At 39.9% G+C, this 20969-nt stretch overlaps 1 protein-coding gene across 1 annotated transcript; it reads right to left on the bottom strand.

Moving 5' to 3' along the window:
* Positions 1-1097: 1097 nt before the first annotated feature.
* Positions 1098-19917, bottom strand: EXOG (endo/exonuclease (5'-3'), endonuclease G-like; the record flags this gene model as incomplete). Its single annotated transcript, XM_009079291.1, has 5 exons — positions 1098-1687; positions 12431-12545; positions 15689-15765; positions 17484-17623; positions 19768-19917. Coding segments are annotated over 5 exons (944 nt in total), but the record flags the coding sequence as incomplete, so codon positions are not given.
* Between the last annotated feature and the right edge of the window lie 1052 nt (positions 19918-20969).

Genomic DNA, 20969 nt, shown 5'->3' with positions numbered 1-20969 from the left:
CCAAATAATGCTCCTGATTCATCCTGCATGAAAACAGCCCAATTCAGCCTGGCACTCGCGACTTTCTTTCATGTCAAAACTACTGAAGGTGTTTTTATGGCACAACTCCAAACATATTATCGATTCTTACCATGACAAAAATCCTAAGTATTTCCAGTTTTTACTCTTTCTTTCCAGATGTAAAATGTCACAGGATACAAGTCACACCAATTTACCCAAATTAAGTACAAAACTAATGGAAAAAAAAGTTCATTAAATCTTCCAAGTAGATTAAATTCTGAGCAACATCAGCTGCTGCTGAAACAGAACTGGAAATGCATTTTCAAACAATCTTCTGCTTTCACATAGAAGTTCTGTTGCACATTTTATAGTCCAAAGACAGGTGCTGGGAAAAAAGCCAGGTAGTGACTACCACAACCAAAAAGAAAGCAGTGATTACCTCTCAAATCAAACAATATGCGAGAAAACACATTTATCCAAACTTAGTGGTGAAAATGAAATATTAACCTTGCATTAATTTATGAAGACTCACTCTACACTGGTAGCACCTTGTGAAAATTCTAGTTCTACTGGGTTCTTTTACAAAAAAAATGCAGAATTATACATGAATGGAAGAAGTTTGCTACAAATTACAACAGCTGACAACTACTGACATGCTAAAGTATACAAAGCACAAGGTCAGGAGAGGTTTTTGTCAACATAACTAAGTGAAGACCATAAGGGATTCAGACTATGTCTTACAGGTCTCTAACTAAAGAGTGTTAAATGAAGTATTTCTAAAATAATTTAATTTTCATGAAATTCCAGAAAGTACCATTGCTTCTACAGCACCATAGTGAAAGAGATTTGCGGGTGGAATTACATTTAAATGTACTCCCAAGGTGTCTACTTCTATTTTTATGATATTCCTAGAAGGGATTCCATACAAATCCTAAGTCTGATGTCCCAGTTGGAAAATAGCACAAAGCCTTTTCTGGAGGTCCAGCGATCTATTCGAGCCAGAAAGGGGTCATTTACACTTCCCATATCTAAGTACTGCAGCAAACCACGTGTGTGCATCATGTTACACAAGAATCCACATAATTCCAAACCCATCAGCTTCCACATATTTCTTTATTGTTTTCACAGCTCAAAAAAAGGATGATTCAAGAAGGCCTTGTCTTCATGCTTGGCTTCAGTTCCCCTTTCAAAGTACAAACCCTCAAACATCTTCCTGAACAAGAACTCAGCCAGCTTTCCCCTCTCTAGCTGCTACTGGTTTTTCCTGCAGTAGTTCTTCTTCCTTCTTCTTGTAAAGCTTCACAAGATAGTCATCAGGCTCAATTCCTGCCTCCTCTAACTCTGACATGGCTTTCTCCAACCGGCGCAACGTACGGGCGCTCTGCACCTTCCGAGCAGTGATGTACAATGTGAACTCCTTGAAGCCCATCAGTTTACAGGTATCCACTTCACAGATATTTTTAACATCTTTGGTTTTGTCCACCTGGGGGAAGAAAACTAAACCTGACATTTTTTCTAGATCTTCAACATTTACTTGGAAATCAGTCAGCTGGTGGCTGAAGCCTATGGGATCATTTGGCACCACAAACGCCCCCAGCACCAAGGGCTCTGTGGACATTCTGCTCCGTCTGGCCAGGATCACTTTGTAGAGGTGGGATGGTACAGCCACATCATCCTTTCCAATTACCTGTCAAAGGGAAAGGCACATCACAGACACAGATCAGGAAACCGTAGAATCATTTAGGTTAGAAAAGACCTTCAAAATTATCTAGTCCAACCGCTCAGCCAGCACTGCCAAGTCCACCACTTAGCCATGTCCCTAAGCACCACACCTACACGTGCCTCTCCTTTTGACAACTATAATGACTTATAACTTATAATAGAAGTTCCTGACCTGACAGTTCCAAATCATGCAGGTTTTAATACACATTTCAAATCAACTCTAAGTTACTTTCTGTCATTTATTTATTTCTATGTCACCCATACACAGGTACTATTTAAAAGCAATGTTACCTACGTAAGCAATTTATTGAGGGGACCTGGATACAAAGTACGTTCAGGGACTCAGTATCTTTTTGGAAGAGAAGTCTATCCAAAGAAAATGCACCTATACTTCTTCCATAAATTCCCTACAATCCAACTTAAGAGCTGATGCTCTTGGGTTTTCTGCTGTGTTCTCAGATCAGGATTCAGGAATTTAAGTGAAGCCCCAGAAGTGGAGGATCAGGACTCTGAATTAACATAAAATCTGTTAAAAGCTCACACGAATATGTATACAGTAGACACCCCACTCTGTGCAAGGGATAAGTCCAAGGGAATACACCTGTTGATGACAAATGTAATCTCTCCAGTACTCAAAAAGTGATACTAATGCATGCACTGAATTAGGCTTTTTTCCCCTTCACTATTGCTGAACTGAATGTGTTACGTTAACAGAGCAGAACAGGCTCACACATGGAGAACCTAAGTTTTGCATAACTCTTCTCTCTCAGTACCCTTCTCAAATTTGCATTTTTATTCTAATGGCAATAGAATAGAAAGATGCAGATGCCTTACAAAAAGTGCAAAGGCATTTTATTTTATACACAAAATCCAGTAATTTGGTACTGCTTCCAGTATTTGCAGTACCTGCAAAAGCAAAGACTGCTTGTTTTGATTTTTTGACAGCTTTTGTTAGACACAGTTAAAATATGATTTCAGGAAAAGCAGGTATTTATTACACTGTCACAACCAATCACAGTAATTGAAAGTATTTTACAAACTAATCCAGTGTTATCAGTTCAGACATGCCTTGTCCGTTCATATATTCACTATAACTCAATCACACAACAAACACTTCCTAAGTACACTTTATTCTGAGAATTTTCAGACCTTCTGCAGGAGAAAATATTTGTAAAACTAAACTTTGCCCGTAGCTACTGATCCAAGGGTCACATTAGTCTATTCCAACAGTTAACTAATTTCAAGTATGAATTCTTTGAATGCTTGAAGTGTATCTTCTACCTCTGTTGCCAGTGTTTTAACTGATCAGTCCTTTAAGCTGTACTGGTTAGACAAAAAACAGAGAAAAGTGCCTTCAGGAGAAACAGAAACCTCTGATAAAGCTTTTTCATGTTTTGTGCAATAATATAGTAGTAACATTACTACTGTCTCTGGAAAACACATGCTCTTTGCTCTTAGAGAATAATTTCCTCCCCTTCCCTTAACTAGACTAACTAATGGCTTTGCTATAGCTTTTGCTTCCCTAGGTTTTTTTTTCTTTTGGGGGGAGGTTGTTTGTTTGGGTTTCTTTTTTTTTCACAAAATCATCTCGCTTATGCCACCAACCTTCTAAATAATGCTCTGCCTAGACATCAAACAGCCATTGAAACAGGTTAAGGAGTAATTGCCTTACACCAAATCTACTTTCCCTTTCAATGACAACAGATGTCTTGATAGGGAAATTAGAGCACCCGAGTGTCAAAGCACTTTGCATGTAGCATTCAGTGAGGGTAAAACCAGAATTACATCTCCTCAGGATCAACACCATAAATAATCAAAACTGACTGATGCACAGGTAATTCTAAAATCTACTAAAACTGATGCAGCAAGAGACTGTTGTACCTGGTCAGTTAAAACTGAATTACAAAAATGAATGATGTTGGGAGTTTAACCTATTTGAGATAGGTTAAACTCAAACAGTGGAGTACATACAGTGTATTGAGGGTGTGAGGGAGGGAGCCAAGAAGCACGAAAATCCCTGCAGGGGGGAGGAGGGAGTTCCTATTTCGGTATTCACCCAAGTGCATCCAGCAATTGACATTGCCGAAGGCTGAAGCTTTTCTCCCCTGGAGCAGGGAGCCTGCAGATCCTGCACAGCAATCCCACCTCCTGCACACTCCTAGGGCAGGGAGGAAGAGGTTGTCCCTAGCTGCACAGCACCCTGAAGGGGCTGGAGCCCCCTGAGAGAAGGCAGCAATGAAACCTTTTTTTCAGATTTTCCTGGGGCCAACAAGCCTGACCTGCAGCATTCCTGGGCAGTATGGCCTGCACTGCCTTTTCCAGGCCTCTTCACATACCTTTTCCCATTACAAAGACATGTATATGTACTAGGTCCTCCTTAGTTGGGCTCCCCCCATTTTCTCAACACCTCCCACATACATCCACATCCCAGCACCCTTGGTCTGGTGCATAAAAGACCAGAGGAAGGGTGAGCACACAGATGGAGCTGCTACAAGGATCTCCAATTAGAGGGTACACGGCATGTGTAAAACAAACAGGTGAACGTGTGTGGAGTGAGTGAGCAGAGAGAACTGGGGATTGATTCTGAGGACTGAGTGGGTGGATAGCAAGGTTGGGAATGAATAGAGCTGCACATAGAATAGTTAGGTATGAAATGGAAATGCTGAATGCCTGAAGTGGGTGTTAAAGGAAAACAGACCCTGTGCTTATGTAATATTATGCAAATATATACATTCTATGCAAAATAATGCACATTTATTCAGAGTATATGCACCTACAAAAGAGGGAAGGGGGAAAGAAAGAGAGGACTAATTCAGAATGAAGGAAGGGGTGTCCTTTTGAGAAATGCAGTTCAAAATTCAACTGCATACAGGCAATGGCCATACTTGCAATTTATGTACCACTTCAGTTCCATGTAAACTCTCTTTTGAGGATTTAAATACAATTTAAGCAGTGCACAGGCTTTACACCAGTTCTCTGAACAGCAGTAAACCATTATTGCAATTACTTCACTGAGTGTTAATACTGTTAAAGTGATTAAAACCAACCTCAGCCTGCCAAACAGCCAGAGACCACAAGTGTCCTTTCTTTACACAAAACTGGGCATAAAAGTCTATCCCCAACTAACTCTGCTGGAAAGCATCATCAAAGGACAGTGCCTGATTTCTCTGACAGAGCAAATATGCACAACAAAGAATAAATATGGGGGTGTTATGCAATTTAACACTTATGTGAGCCATGCACACGATGCACCACCAATCATTTGTGCAGTCGGTGTCAGACCCAATGATTCCTGTTGAAAAAGAAAATGCAATTGTGGAGCATGCCCAAATATTTCAATCATTACTCTCTGTAATATACCACAATTTGCTTTTTTATGGGAGTAGATAGCTGCAAATAAACATTTCCACAGAATTGCCCTACACACAGCTCAACTGCCAGGGAAAGAAGTGTGATTCTGCAAAAGTGAACTTTGGAGTAGAAGCAATAGGTAGGAAAAACAAACTCCACAATTCCATTTCCTATTGCCAGCTAGAGGATATTTCTCCCTGACTTCAGCATCCTGAATCACTATTGGGATCTGCACCATCCCATTTATCTCAATGCGTGCCTAACAGAGGCAGAGAGCATATGCTCCTATTGTAACAGAACAGAAAATGGGTTAAGATTATCCATGCACAGATGTTGACTTTGATTTGTGCTTGTCTATCCACAGGCAGCAGATGATCCTTCAGCAATCAATGCCTGAAACAGCTCTCTGTCCCAGCTGGAGAAGAGCAGCAGTTTTTAATAGTGTCGTTTCCAAAAAAAAGTCTCATGCACTAATACAAGCAAGAAAATACAGCAATGGCCTGTTGAAATTTGCTGTCCCACATGCCTTCATACCACGTTGGTAACAGGCCACAAGGCAAATTTTTGTACAGCCCTTTGAAAATTTCCATTTTGATATTGCTGTAAAATTTTGCTTAATCTTTCAAATTTTCAACAGCCTCATAACAGGAAAAAAAAATGCACTCAAGCTAAAAGCCTTCTTTTTATAGCATTAAATATATCCTTTCGGGGAACCAATGTGGTATTTTGCTCCCTGTATCAGTTCAATGCAAAAATGTTCATTGCCCTAACTTTTTGCAGCTGCTTATTCCTTTCACTTTTGTTTTGCTCTTGCTTCTTTGCTGATCTGTTGCTGCCTGAAACCCTACAAAACAAATGGTGTCATCTAATGATGCAACAATATAATGGCGTTTTCAGCACAGTGTTTATTATTTTCCTATTATTACTGACACTGCTATTGACACTCCACAAGTGTCTATAAATGTGTTATACTTCTCAATGCCCAATCAAACACGGACAGCTGTCACGAGGAGAGGTCATTAAAATGTGTGCGATTCCTGATATTTAGAGATGTTTACATATTGCTAAAACAATAAACACGTTGGTAAGCAGTTATAATACAAACTTACAGATCTCACAGGGACAGATAAGGGCAGAAGTAACATGATTTCTTAAAACAGAGAGAATTCTGTGACCTTTCATAAATTCAGTCTCACAGCCATGTCACTGGATGGGGATTTGTATTTAGCCTGGCTTTCCTTATAATTTTTGCCAAATTTTGTACTTGGTTGTAGTCTTTAAAATTAGAGGAAGGACAAATTTGATAATATCTGTGGAGTCCTTAAGCATCTGGCATTAACTAGTGCCACCTTCACAGTGGCAGTCAGAGAAATACAGGGCAAAGCAGTCCCTAAAAATGCTGGTTTGGAGTTTATGAGATAGAAAACTCCATTCTTGCACAAACAGGAAAAAAGGAATATATGAAGTGCAATAGCACGGTTGAGATTATATGAGAAGGAAACAGAGTATTACTATTACTGGAAATTTTAAACACACACAGCTGTTATCATATTTTCATTTTATACTGGACTTGTTACAGCTTCCCAAAGGGGTAAGAAAATTATCTTCTTTTGCCAGAGTAGGGATCATTTTTAAAAGGAAGGACTTGTGAATCCAAAAGTGGTATTTTGCCACCTAGTGACTAGAAACTGAAAATCAACGGTGCAGAATGTTAGCAGAAGGGACTAAGGAGCCCTTCACCAGCCAGAGCCAGCTCTGGATTGGCAATTACCCAAGATTCTCTTAGAACCTGGTAAACAGAAATCACATTCAATCATGCCTTAACTGCCAGCACGCACTGAAGAGTCCTTGTATCAGAGGGTACCATCAGCAAATACTTTCAAATGACAGCTCCAGGAATTCCCTCAACACTGCACTGTTTCTTCACACTGTGAAGTTCTAACATGAGTTTAGAACTGAGCCATACTGCAAACTGAAATCTGAAAACAAGCACACACACAATTCTCTGTGATACAGCACTTCCACCTACATCTGGCAGTAACAAAATTAGGACTTCTGTCACATTTCTTCATGGACAGAATTTAAGGACATCATTCCTGTCATCCACAATAAGACTGTAGATTTCTCCAAATAGGCATTTGTTTTGTTTTAGCTGTAACTTGAGGCAGGATACTGACCAGGCCCATCAGATCTTTTACTGCACATAACATCACTCCTGCTGATATGATCCCAGGTTTGACAACCCAGAGCTTTATTATAATTTGATACTAAATTCTGTATAGAAACAAGACTTTCTGGCAGTACAAAAAAATCCCTTAGCTATCAGTGTAACTTTATTTACTTGTTTGTTGTGACAGCATTAACTGCCTTCACTCCAGTTCCTTCTGGATTTGTACTAGGCAGCACTGATTCTGTTGATAGTTTTTTTTCCCCCAATATTTGAGAGAACTATGTCAGATGGCACTGAGAAGAACTGTGGGGTGTGAAGGCAGGCCTAGCAATACAGAAAATAGAAAACACTACAGTAAAAACATAGTAACAATCTGCACAGCCAAGCACTCCAAAATGCAAATGTATGTACTTCAGGAAAATTTAATTTGTTATGGCTGGTCTGATTGCTATTGCCAAATCATTTGGCAATTCTAAAGAGGAAAGAAAAGGAAAGTATGTAAGAGATGGTAAAAAAAAAAACCAACCCTGTTCCTGCAGACATAGTTATGGCATTTAAAGACAAACACCCCAACACATTTTTATTTTTCTTTACTAAAGAGGGTGTGTATACACATTGTGTATTTAAAAAACTGCATTCACACAATGACAGACCACTACTTCCACAGAATCCATTCACTTTACTTAACACTGAATCTACCACAGTCCCTAACACCCCTCTGCCTATAATAACAGAACCTTTGGGATGGATATAGTGCTGAACAAAAGCACCCCCACCTTTGGTGTCTCTTCTCCTCCAATCTTAACCCAGTGTCTATTATATTTATTTGGACCTCTTGTCTAAATTTGAGCTGACAGAGCTCTGGTCGTTCGCACCAGCTGATCCAAGAGCCCTTTGCACAAAGTTTATGGGATATGTATAATGGACCTAGATCCATGAGTTGCCTGTGTAGCCCTGAACACATTTGGAGCAGCCAACAAACAAGTTACAGTTCCCAGGTTTATCTCCTCCTTTAACAAGGATTTCTTCCCCTATACTCTGTTGGCAGAACATAACCTCTACTAGTTCTGAAAGCTGACCGGGGAGAACCATCAATTCTCATCTTATATTTGAGAGGTGCAATTTGTTTCCCAGGGACTTATCTGCCACAGATCCAGATGACAAGTAACTACCCCAGTACAGCTATTGTGCATCTCTGGCCCAGCCTCATCATTCCATTTGGAAAATTCAACAGCAGATATGATTCCAGTATGAACCAACTGTATCAGTAAAAAAGTACATTCAAATGCCTTCTTCAAACAATAAACAAAGTGTTATCTAAATTGTACTTTTGTTTGTCAACCACAGCAGATTCTTCTCAAATCAGCATTCATCACAACAGCACTGGGAATAGGAAGGGTGGAACACTGAGCACAATGTAGCTGAATTCTTGCAGAATTTGTATTTCAAACTCCAAATCTGCTGACAGGGGAGAATCACTAAAGTGACAGTCACTGGAGAGCAGTAATGTATAAAACAAGACAATGTCATTTTGATTTGATCTGGACAAAGATGAAAAACCTGCATCTGCCTCTCCAATGACGCAGAACAGATTTTTCCTGTTGGCATTCTATTTTACATATATTCTCAAAATATGTTTTTCAGATACCAAGCACTGTCATCAATCTACTCTTTGCAATAAAAACCTTGGCTGGAGACAGATGAAATGACAGAACACATCTGAGCATACAGCAAGTTCAGCCAATAGATAAAACAATGCTGGCATCTAAGGAGTTCAAGGTTAATTCCCTTTCTGGAATTAAAGAGCAAATGGTACCAGAGTCCAAGCAGGAACTGGGAACAAAGCCATGACCGATGCTCTGCTTTTCCTCTATAGTGATCTAAAAATAACCTTTTTTGATGTCTGATGAGAAAAACACCAGCATGTAAACCCACAGATACATATTTCACCACTCCTTCAGCCAAAAACAAGGAAACTAAGATTGAAGAGAAGATTTGAAACAAATCAATGCAGACACAGTCACTGTAGCACTTCTGTACAGGTCTAGTCTGAAAGAAGGAAAACATCAGAAAGGAGCTCAGCCTTAACAGTCACATTGCCAGATTAGACTGTGAGTTTCAGCACTATCGTGTGTACTACAGCACTTTTCCTTGAACAGCACATACAAAGAAAAGGGACATCTTCTCACATCATCTTCACAGGCCCAAACAATGAGGGCTACACCTTTCCTTTCCAAGCCACCTGTGTGAACCTAGCAGAGTTCACTCTGAATGACAGCTAAGAAGTATGTTCCCTTCGCAACCCTCAGTGTTCTTGGTTTAGGGGTAGACTACCAAAATCAGTGGCAATGACTGCAATTATACCCAAGGTGTTTGTTTGAAAAGAACTTTCCTCTGGTGCTTTGACAGGTTGTGTTCCCTCTTTTCAGTGCATGTGTTGATGTAAGAACAAAAAAAGGCAAACAAAATAACCCAACACAACTCTACTCTGAAGTCTCTTTCCCCAAAGTACAACTGCAATGAAAAGCACAAGAACTTAAGCCATAAAGAGATTTCAAAATAAAAAACAATTCTCAGCCCGTATTTACTTATACTTAGGAGTGTAGCCGAAGAGGACCCAAATCAAACAATTTAATATTTTAAACAAACAAAACCCCCTCAAAATCAATATTTCACTTTCCCCACCTGTACTTAAATGCAGCTTAAATAAAAATCTATTTACATAATGAAACTCCTTGTAGGAAACTGAGTAAAGGGATTTATGCATGTGGCCAAATGGTGACATGGAAATATGAACTCCATCATTCCACTGTTTTCAATCTCACACTGAACTTCACTTCAGTTTATATTAAGACCAAAACTGATAAACATTCATAAAAGACCAGTGTTGTCATCAAAGACAATGAAGACATCTTGGCAACAGACAAGAACAGAATGATATGATAATGAATGCAGCTTGGACATTTTGTGCTGCTATTATTTCATCACTGTATCCTGGTATCAAGTTATTTTCAATAAAGCCAGTAAGATGCAGTGCCTGCTCTTATTTTTACCTGTGGAATACTAAAATTTACATTTCAAAACCAACATGGAGAGTGACAATCATTTTTCAGAAAATGCAATCTTTCTCTTCTAAGTAAACACTTTCTCTAGAGAAAAACGAAAAAAAGATGACCAAGATTAAATTGAAGCTGTTGATAGATGACTCAACTTCTTCCTGGAAATGATTTCCACTTATAAAATGTTCAAGTCAGCTCAAGAGTTTTAATTCTTTGCTATGTAAGATGAATATATATTTTTAAGGATGAAAAATAAATGCAATATCTTGACAGCTACAAGGAAGTAAATTCCAGCAAGCTATGTGCAAGCCTGGACAACTCTACCACTCTGCATGACAGTAAGCCAAATACTCAGTTGAAGATTGCTGAAAGGGAACATCACCCTCCTGCTCCCAGCCATGTGCTTTTGGACATGTCTCCTGCTGTCATCAGTAAGCACTAGACTGCTCTCTGTGCTGCTTCTATCTTTCTAGAGCAGTACAAAACAAGACCAGTAAACCCAGTATGGCTGGTTTTCTATTGCACTGGGTAATTAAGCACTCTGGGAAAGGATCTGACATTCATCAGCACGGGCAGACAAAACAAAGATCTGGAAAGTATAATGGGCAATAGTGGAGTGAGCATACTCCCTTTGGGTGGCATGCAATGATTGCCAGTTTGGCTTTACCACTAACTTGTCATATGACACTGGTCATATTCTTGAACCACAGTTTATTTACCCACTTGCAAATTGGCACAGTTGTCACCTTCCTAACAAAGATGTGGTGAGAGCTGAAGTTTGGAATGGCCACTGAATATGAAAAAGATAAATCATTATTACTGCACTGTGATATGCGTAACATGTGACTGGAAAAAAATAACAACAAGCCCAAATCCAAGCTGTGAATTTGTCACAGTCAAGGTTTGACTGATGGGCGGAGACATAAGGGACAGTTTTTCAAGACGTAAAAAAGTAAAAGTGAACAGGAAAAATCACATTCTGTCATGACTGAGTTCCAAGTTCAATCACAAGGAAATCAGGTATGTATTTATACTGGATAAATACTGCCTAAATCTGACTGCTAAACAATCCAGTGCCGAAAGCTGAACATCTCTCTCTCCTGTGTCTCTCGTATCCCTCTGAAACAGCAGCTTGTTACAGCAAGCTCATTCATTGCTCCTCAGAGAACGAGTTGGACACCTGACTCACTCAGGAGCCAAAGCTGTAGTTGATCCAAGTACTTATTTTCAATGAAAAGTGTTTTTTCAAGAGCTGCAAAACACAGCATTTATTATTTGCATGATGCCAGCTTTCATCTAGCAACTGAAAACAGCAATAATATGTCATTGCAATGGGGGCAGAAGGTAACACTCCCTTACTACACTCAGACCCGACAGATGTCTACACACACGCCTACAAAGACTAAGTCAGGGTAAGCAATAATATATTCACCTCTCAGCTTTATAGTTGTCTATCAGTGATGGTTTCTAGAGACTGTGCATGATCAATCCTAGAACTTCAGAGTATTGTAAGCAGGTCACAAAAACGGGGGACTAAAAGAAGAGAGGTATCAGTACCACGGACCAGTAATTACACTGCATTCACCTAAAATCTACTAAATTTGAATGATGTCTTTCAACTGACTTTGGTAAGCTCAAAATCTCAGTTGCAAGGTCTCATCCAAGGGACACCTATGGCACATAGCAAACAGCAGCTTATGAAATTAATGGAGCACAGGCATTCCAACACACGGCATAGTTTTGAGAAACCCACACTCCTTTTGTTTTGCATTCTTTCTAAAACATACCAATAAATGATTGAATAGATTCTGGCACATCAGCAAACTCCATGAACTCTCTCCTTAGATACTGCCATGAATTACACAAGTCAGGAAACAGTTTTACTGCGGTCTGTGAACAGACATTAATAGCTCTCTCTTCCTAAATAAAACAAATTATTTTAAAATCATACTTTTGCATGTTCAGGCAAGATGTAACACCTCTGCTGATCTTGTCCCAGCTAATACTGGATATTTTATACATTTTGCATCTACTAAGATGTCCAACTTTGTTTTATCATGCTACAATATCAATTCAGATAAACGAATAATTATCACTGCACTATTAACCCAGCAACATATATACATACCTGATAAGTAACACTCTTCTTTCCATCACCATTTGTTTGAGGCAAGGTCAGAGGTCCAGAAACTACCCAAACATCCTCAAACCTCTCAGTCAATTCCCGGCAATACATTTCCATTCTGCAACATATTTGTCACACAGGGTAAAAAGTCAGCTGGGAAACTTAACATAACCTTTGAGCATACTGTGAAGGGAAGGACAAACTACTGACACTTTCCAAACTCACATGACTGACTCAATGGCCAAAAGAAGTAAAACAGGGGCCCAAGTCATGCTTCTCACTTGTCCCAGGTTCACTTATCCACAGACAAACCTGTTATCACATCCATCTGAAAATGACTTCTGCAGCCTTACCACCTGCCTGAATAGCTGAGTTCCCTACTTACTCCCACACCTGACACTAGAAATATACCACTGATGGTCACTTGGGATTAGTAAAATAAAATTGTTTTAAACAGCAGGTTGCAGTTCTTACTTTGAAAGATTTCACCGTATTATTGGATTTGTATGTTTCTCCCCAAGGAATCAACATCCTGCAACACACAGTTCTTTCCATGGCTCAAAGTACTGAGGAAAGTTTCTATGTGCCACTCACACTGTCTAATTACTGGATTTTTTTTACATAAAGCTGTTTAAAAATAAAGCAGTAACTCCAGAAATGCTATTATTATTCTTGTTTTTTTAAACTAATTGATTCAGTTTACACCATGCAATGTTTCTCAGATAAGAATGTTTCTGATTCATGCCTACTTTACATAAAACAAAAGATTAACAAGGCCAGGCTGGATGCAGCTTTGAGCAATCTGGTCTAGTGGGAGGTGTCCCTGCCCCCCTTTGCAGGGAGGTTGGAAGTAGGTGATCCTTAACATCCTTTCCAATCCAAAGCATGCTTAATAGTTTAATAGCTTAATAGACTCTGTGCTTAATAGTCCATCTTTGATCTAACACCCCAACTGTTATGGAAATCACATACAGTGAGCACCCACTGGTCCACTCCAAAGCTAAGAGCTGCACTTCACACAAATGGACAAACGGACCAGAACCTGAGACAGATGAGCCCAGCTAATCTGGAAGTCTCTGAAAGAGAGAGGTTTCATCCTCTCTTCTGTCTCGTCTTCCCTGTTCCTCAGACCTCTCCCTTGGGTCACTTTAGCACTCTTCATCCAACAGCAACCCTGAACAAAACCAGTATTATTTTTTGTGCTGGGTTAGCGAGTTAAATCAGCTCACACAAATCAAATTACCAAGAATGAGCCCCACAAATGAGAATGAGCAGGGATGAGCCCTTTTTTCATGTGATACACCAAAGCATTGACCTCAAGCTAATTTTTTTTCCCTGCTGTCATCAGCTTTGTTTCAAGCAGCTCAGCTCCTCAGGCTGTCTCACAGCATGGCAACACAAACCCCACCTGGCACAAGGAAAGAATGGGAATGAATGCAGCTAGGGACAAAACTGCTTTAGGTAGCAGCAGGGACAGTGGTCAGATTACAGTGACCACAAAAACACACCGAAGACAGAAAACAACAGTTAAACAGCAGTAAAGAAAGCAGCATGCATGCTGGTTGGAAGAAAATGAGGAATAAATACTAAGGTGCAGTTAGACCATACCACTCAACCAACCTAACAGTTTACATCTAATAGCTGGCTGGAAGATTTTAGTTCTGCTCTCCCCTTTCCTACTACTCCCTATGTCTGCCCCAGCTGACCAGTCCTAATCCATCTTCCATGTTGGCTCTGGCACTTGCCTCATCAGTTGATCCAATTTGCTCATCTGGCAGAAACGTAACCAAGAAAAACGAAATGAGAATCAGTTTAACTGGGCTGGTAAATGGACCTGAATCACCACAGTCAGGCTACAACCAGAGCTGGAACTGGGAAAGCTGAACAAACACATGGCTGGAGGGCAAACATCACTTTACAAAACAACAGACACTTAACCTGACTAAGCTGTATTGTCTACCTGCACCTCAGAAGACAATTCAAGCAGCAAGTAATCAAAAAAAGAGAAAGGAAGAGAGCACTGAAGTCAGGAAGAGATGCAACACACATGAAACATGCTACTCCTCTAACTATTTATCAGTCAACAAATGACTGACCAAAAAAGAGGCACCCCTGCTTTGTTCATGTATTTAAACTGTGGGGACAGGGTGCTCTGGTTGGGGAAGAGTGGTAATAGCTGCTTAAATTGCAGGGCTGATACTGCCAGGGGAAATTTTCAAGCACTGCCCAAGATTTCCTGATTAGGTAAAGATCTTGCTTAAGGGAAATAAAGAGGGTTTCCCACCTTGAATTGGTACAAATGCCTAGCTTTGGTGTAATGAAAATTTGTGCTCCAATACTAGAGTTATTAAAATAAGAAAAAAAACCCTCTTAACATGTTGTGGCATTTTATTTGTCTATAAAACAGTATAACCTTACTGAATGCCTCATATGATTTTATATGCCTTCTTGTAAAATGGGAAAGCAGTATGTGGCTGAATGATGATGCATTTTTGATGGACTTCTGGTGTAACACCCCACATATATTTGCTGACCTTCCCTTGATTGAACACTGAGAAATTCATCATTTTCCCCTCCTGCTTCTCAGACCTAGTACTCTGTAAGTCCTATGCAAGAAGGTCCGGATGAATGCTACCTTTTATTATTGTCTTTCTCTGCTCAAAGAAAGGAAAGAAGAAAAATCTTACATGAAGAAAGTTTAAAACTATCAGCCACTCACTTCATGTCACAGTCAATCCAGCCAGTGCTCACAAGTGACAGAGAACCTACCTGACTGCTGCTTGGAAGTTTGGAGAAACACCTAAGACCTGAGGTAGTGACGACTCAGTGGGGAGTGCTCAGTTCTCCAATTCAAAGTGACCCAGTGCTCACATACAGAGATGTGAACACTCTCACACTGGAAGAGCTTTTTTTGAGGAAGATCTAAACCCCTTCCTTGCTTCTACTGAATTTCCCTTAAGGACAGAGATGTTAAGCCTGGTCCCTTTACCCACATCAGCCAGAAGAAGTAATTTTATCTATTCTAAACAAATGTCCTCTACAGTTTGATTGACGAGAGAACGAAAGTAGTCATTAGACTGTTCTTGCATTGTGAGGATTGAGTTGCCTTTCATTTCACAGAAAGTTCCTATGATCTCTACAGGGAGCCTATAAAGTGCTCTAGAATACTTGGATGCGAAGAAGCTTTGTAAATAAAGCATTTTTTGATTTATGCTGCTGCCTGGTATTTTTCACTTCATTTACTTACAAGTAATTTCTTACCTGTTCCAAAATCCAGCATTATTTTCATAATTCTGAGGCACGATGTTAGACAGATAAAATGTTTCAGCCATAGCTCTCTGCAGAGAGAAGGAAAATAATTTAATTTCATTTAAACAGTTACAAGCTGAAAACACATTTTAAAAGTTTTTGGATCAGAATCCCATTTCTAGTTCAGTTTTAACATTTATTAACATGAAAAGCAAGCTAAGACCTAAGTCAGAGCACCTACAAAATTGTTTTGGATTAAGAGGTATGTAACTGAAGAGAAACCTTGAAAAATTGCCTACTTTTTTTTGTCAGAAACAGCACAAGAGTGCCCAATTCTAGAGGAAGGGGAATTACTATGTCACCTAGTGCCAGTTTTGTAAGAAATTAGCCACTCTTGGTTTTGAATGGGAACGATGTTTCACACATGCTCATCATTTATTTGACTGCCTAATGGCTAATTTCTCCCTTCCAAAAAAAAGGTTTTCCTAAAATTATTCATCAATTTTTACAAATACATAACATGCAGGCAATGGAATTACTTATGAGACCATAATGATCAAATATCTATGTATCTGCTTAATTATATCTTTAAAATGTGTCATAAACCTCTCTGAACAAAAGCTCACATACCTTCAGATGTGAAGGACTTGATGGTAAAAATAGGCAGTAAAAAAATACAGTGAAATACAGAGGGAAAGAATTCCAAGATCTTAACACAGAATTTTCATCGGTACTGTCCTTGCCAATATTTTTCTCATACTACTGCTTCAAAGTGAATGGGCTGACAGAACTCCCTAGGATAATGAACAAACACTATCTGCACTAATTAAACTGTGAAATTAAATTTATATAATCCTGTATTTAAAAGATTGCACCATCTCACTGCATATCAAGGATCTCTCTGTACAGGGAACTCACCAGCAAAAATTCCCCAGATATCACAAATAAATAACAACAAAGGCACTTCCAGTAGAAACAAAAGAACTGGTTCTTTCATTCACCACATGTCACTCTGCCCCAATGCATACTATTCTGCCTGGCAGAAATACAAATTCAAACTGCTTCTTAATTAACAAATTGGTGCATTAGGCACATTTCAGAAGAGGAACCAATAAATTCAAGGCTGGTTTGTAAGTCAGCCAAGGCATTAGGGCATGCTTCTCTTACAGCAAAAATAAATGGCAGGTGAAGACATTTTATAGACTGAAACAACTATGGTAAAAGAAAGGTCTAATTTACCTCATACACACTGCAAGAAAGGAAAAAGCCTTCTAAATCATCCAGGCAATTCCCTTGCCAATACAGAACAGTACTTAACAGCATCTTGGCTTTGCCCAATCTAGCCTTAAACATCTCAGCAGCTGCTGGCCAGAATGAAGTCATTGTCCCTGTCTCCCCTTAACTGAGCTTCGAAGACACTTTCGAGGTTTGTATGGTGAAGGTTCTCATCTTCATTTTACAGGCAGACAATGCGACATACCAAAGGTTGAGAAGACTTGCTTAACACCACGCTGCACAAGACATACATCATCTCTGCCAAACAAGCTAATCTAGGTGTGATTTAATGAAGAGAGGTATGTCATCATAGGATGCACCTGATTTAGATGCCTGAAGCAGACTGTGAGAGCATCCTACAGCGTTCACTCAGGAAAAGACCTTGTAACTCCAAATCCAGGTCTGTGCATCAATAATTAGGCCATGTTTCATCTCAAATCAAACTGCAAAACGAACATTACACACTTTTAAAGGTCTTTTGACCCATTCCAACTGATATATACAAATTCAAAAGAAAGAAAAAAAATCCTACTGTTGAAAATTTATTATCTCCTGCTGGTGCCATGTGTCCTCGGGACCATCCACTCCCCAGGTAATCCTCATTGACAGCACTGAACATTAGAGGGATGTTAGGGTCTGGTCTGAATTTACAGTGCCTTCGGTCTGCATCACCTGAAGAATAATACACTAAATTGTTAGGTTATCATTAAACCATCATAACCATGAGACAAAAAGATCTAATTCCATCCCATCTTGTCAAATGACCCATTCACACATTAATCTAAATTGGATATTTGTCTCCTCAACCATAAAAAATAAAACGCAAGGGGCAATTTGCAGTAGTGATCACTGCTAGTTATTAAAATTATTCTTTTTTTTCCTACAGCTGTCTGTACACACACGCGAACAGTGTGGACTCTGGCTTTTTTGTCACACCAATATTGACACTGAGCATATGTGCACCCTTGTGCTTCCTTGTGCTCCTCACTGAGCACAAAGTGTGGTACATGCTCCCCACCTAGCAGCCCTCTGAAGAGCCCAAGAATGTGAAAAGACCACCAGGTGGAAAAAAAGGAGTGGAAAATGAGCATGTACACAAATAATGCATCTTTTGAAAACCAGTGCCTGTCATCAGTTTCCTTTCCTTGCTGACTACCTGTGCATATGTCCATGGAAGTGAGGTCAGAACAGAGAGGGGGTCAGAGCAGGTAGAAGGAGAGCTTCACTTTTCTTTTATGGTAAAGCATGTGCATGATACTTCAACACAGGACTGATGCTCAGGAAGCAACACTGACAAGTTTGTTGGTGTGCCAAAGAACAGAACTCTTATTTTGGTATCTAAAACAAAGTGGAATTTATCAATTAAATTTGGAAAACGCAAACATACGTCCTCATTTATTCTCTGTTCACTGCTTTTATTAAAAAAAGGCTAATTTCTTCCGTAACCAGTTCTGTACATCTCATTTACATGTAAAACTAATTTCCTTCCACAGTGGTTTTCAAACATTTAAGCTCTTACTTATCAATAAAATATTTGGGTGTTTATATGTCCTTTCAACCTTCCCTGAACAACACAGTTCCACCTCAAACCTCAATTAGAGTAGCTACAGACATAAATCAGAGCTGAATGCCTCAAGATGCTTAATTTCAACTTGCAGGTTAGTTGTACCTGATAATTTGGAAAACATTTTAACAATTCAGCTGTTAAGGTCCACTTGAAAGTAAGCCTGGAATTACTGCCACCTTCTCAGAAAGAACTGGAATCAATGATGCTACTTAGGGGTTGGCTATAAGTATTTTCAGGATCATGCTTTTCATTTTGAAGGGTAATTTGAAGACAGTGATTAAGATCTATTTAGAGGGCTACTACTTTCATAAAACATTTTGCAATTACACAGTTACCTCCATTACTAATAATCTGCCTTATAAAATCTGAACTAATGCAATAAACTTAATTTACAACGACTGTATACCACTCATATTTCATTCACCACTGACAGCAAAAAATCACTGAGCCTCTGTCTTGCATAAAGAACAAGGGAGGGAGTATTAGGTAATGCACAATAGAACTGTATCAGAGTAAATAATGGCTCAAGTGAGTGGGTAATGCTCCATCCAGCTCTGAACAATTACAACTGCTGATGCCCTTTGCTCCATTTTTATCTCACAAATGGACATTCTCTTCTCATTCTGAGCAAATCTCTAAGGTCTGTAGCTGAAAGGGTCTGGCCACTAAAGGCACTGAAAAAACATATGGGGCGGCACCTAAACCAACAGAAACTGGACCACAGAACTAACACACCAGCTAAGGAAGCAAGAGCCATTTTTATGTGCTTGAGCAACTTTGCAGGTTTGAATCAGCAAAGGTAATTTTCAGTGTTTCATCTTCTCTCCATTCATTTTGAAGAGAGTACAACACTTAAGAGTGTTTACACTGAAACAGATGTATTGACCCCACGGACTGTTTCACACCAGAAATTTCTCACAGAAGGCATCCCTAGTTCTTCTTCCTTTCATACTCAGCCCTTGGACCAACTCTATCTTCAGTAGAGATGTATGTTCTATAGCAGACTAGCCCCAACCTGCAGCGACAGATCTCTTACATCCCTGTTAACATCAGCCTTAATAATTCATGACATGAAGTTGACATCCACCCAGAGGCCTGCTGCCTCCAGTGGGATTGTGAATGGGTGGAAAAATCCATACCTAGAGATCACTACAGGATTATTCTCCCTGCCTGCTCCAGGGTCCTCCTTCTGTGAACACTAAAGCCCATTCTGGGCATCATAAATATAAATAAATAAATATCAACATACCCAGTGTCTTGTGTTTTGAAATATGTTCAATCACCCATCTAGGCAACCGTTTTGCCTGGTCATAAGACAGTGCATGATTTGTGTAACATCTGGTCTCTGTTCCAGCCTCAGGGAATCCATATTTTTCCAGCAGAGCCTCTTCTACTGGTTCTGGGGAGAAAAAATTAACAGAAGGCCATCCCAAGATGAAATGTGATCAGAAACAAGACTTTAAGCAAAACATTTCAGTGGGTGTAAACCTACTGGATGGGGAATGACTTGAAGTTGCTGCCACAATTAAGACCTAAAAAAAGTATTAAGAGAGCTATCCAGTGAAAGTCTCTTCAACCATCTTCACATGAGGATCACAGCTCTAGGACTAACTCACCTGCCCTAATGCTTACACACACTCTCCTGGCAATGGCTCTGGGCTGGCTTTCAGAAGAGAAGCTATGGATATTCAGGGACAGAACACGCAATGAGGAGTTATGGACATAGGAGATCAACACACACATTTCACCTCTCAGAGCTGAAAATCACACTCCTCCTCACCAAATGAGAACTATGAGTTGAGCAGAAGCATGAGTCCTGCCCTCACTGGAGACACTTACTGGAGACACTTCATTCTGCTGAATGAATGAATCCTTTACTTTGAGACTTCTCATTTTTGCAAGCAGCACTTTTCTCTCATGGAGGAATATTTACATTCAACTTCCTGCCTTCCTCATCCTCCAGCCAGCTCTGTCTGACAGCAACTCACGTTTTTAGAGCCATTCTTTCTCCGCTTTCCAACACCGGACTCTTAAAACTTCCAGGCTGCAGAGAAAAAGATTAACTCCCTCAGATGCCAACCCACACCTGCACCCTGGCCAGCCCCAGGTGCACAGACTTGATGAACCAAGAGAAACAGTAGCTGAAATTTAGTCATGGCCTGCCCTGAACTGTGTGATTAGATCTAAACACACACACACAAACCGAGGGGCTACAAGGAAGCTGGAGAAGGACTCTTTGTTAGGAGCTGCAGCGATAGGACAGAGAGTAATGGGTATAAATTGAAAGAGGGGAAATTTAGATTAGGTATTAAGAAGATTTTTCCTGTGAGGGTGGTGAGACACTGGCACAGGTTGCCCAGGGAGGCTGTGGCTGCCCCAACCCTGGCACTGTTTCAAAGCCAGGTTGGATAAAGCTCTGAACAACTCGGTCCGGTGGGAGGTGTCCCTGCC

This window comes from Acanthisitta chloris, unplaced genomic scaffold (genome assembly GCF_000695815.1).
Source record: "Acanthisitta chloris isolate BGI_N310 unplaced genomic scaffold, ASM69581v1 Scaffold12087, whole genome shotgun sequence".
In the NCBI taxonomy this organism is placed as follows: Eukaryota; Metazoa; Chordata; class Aves; order Passeriformes; family Acanthisittidae; genus Acanthisitta; species Acanthisitta chloris.
The sequence above is the reverse complement of the archived record's forward strand: the minus strand, read 5'-3'. Positions and strand labels throughout refer to the sequence as shown.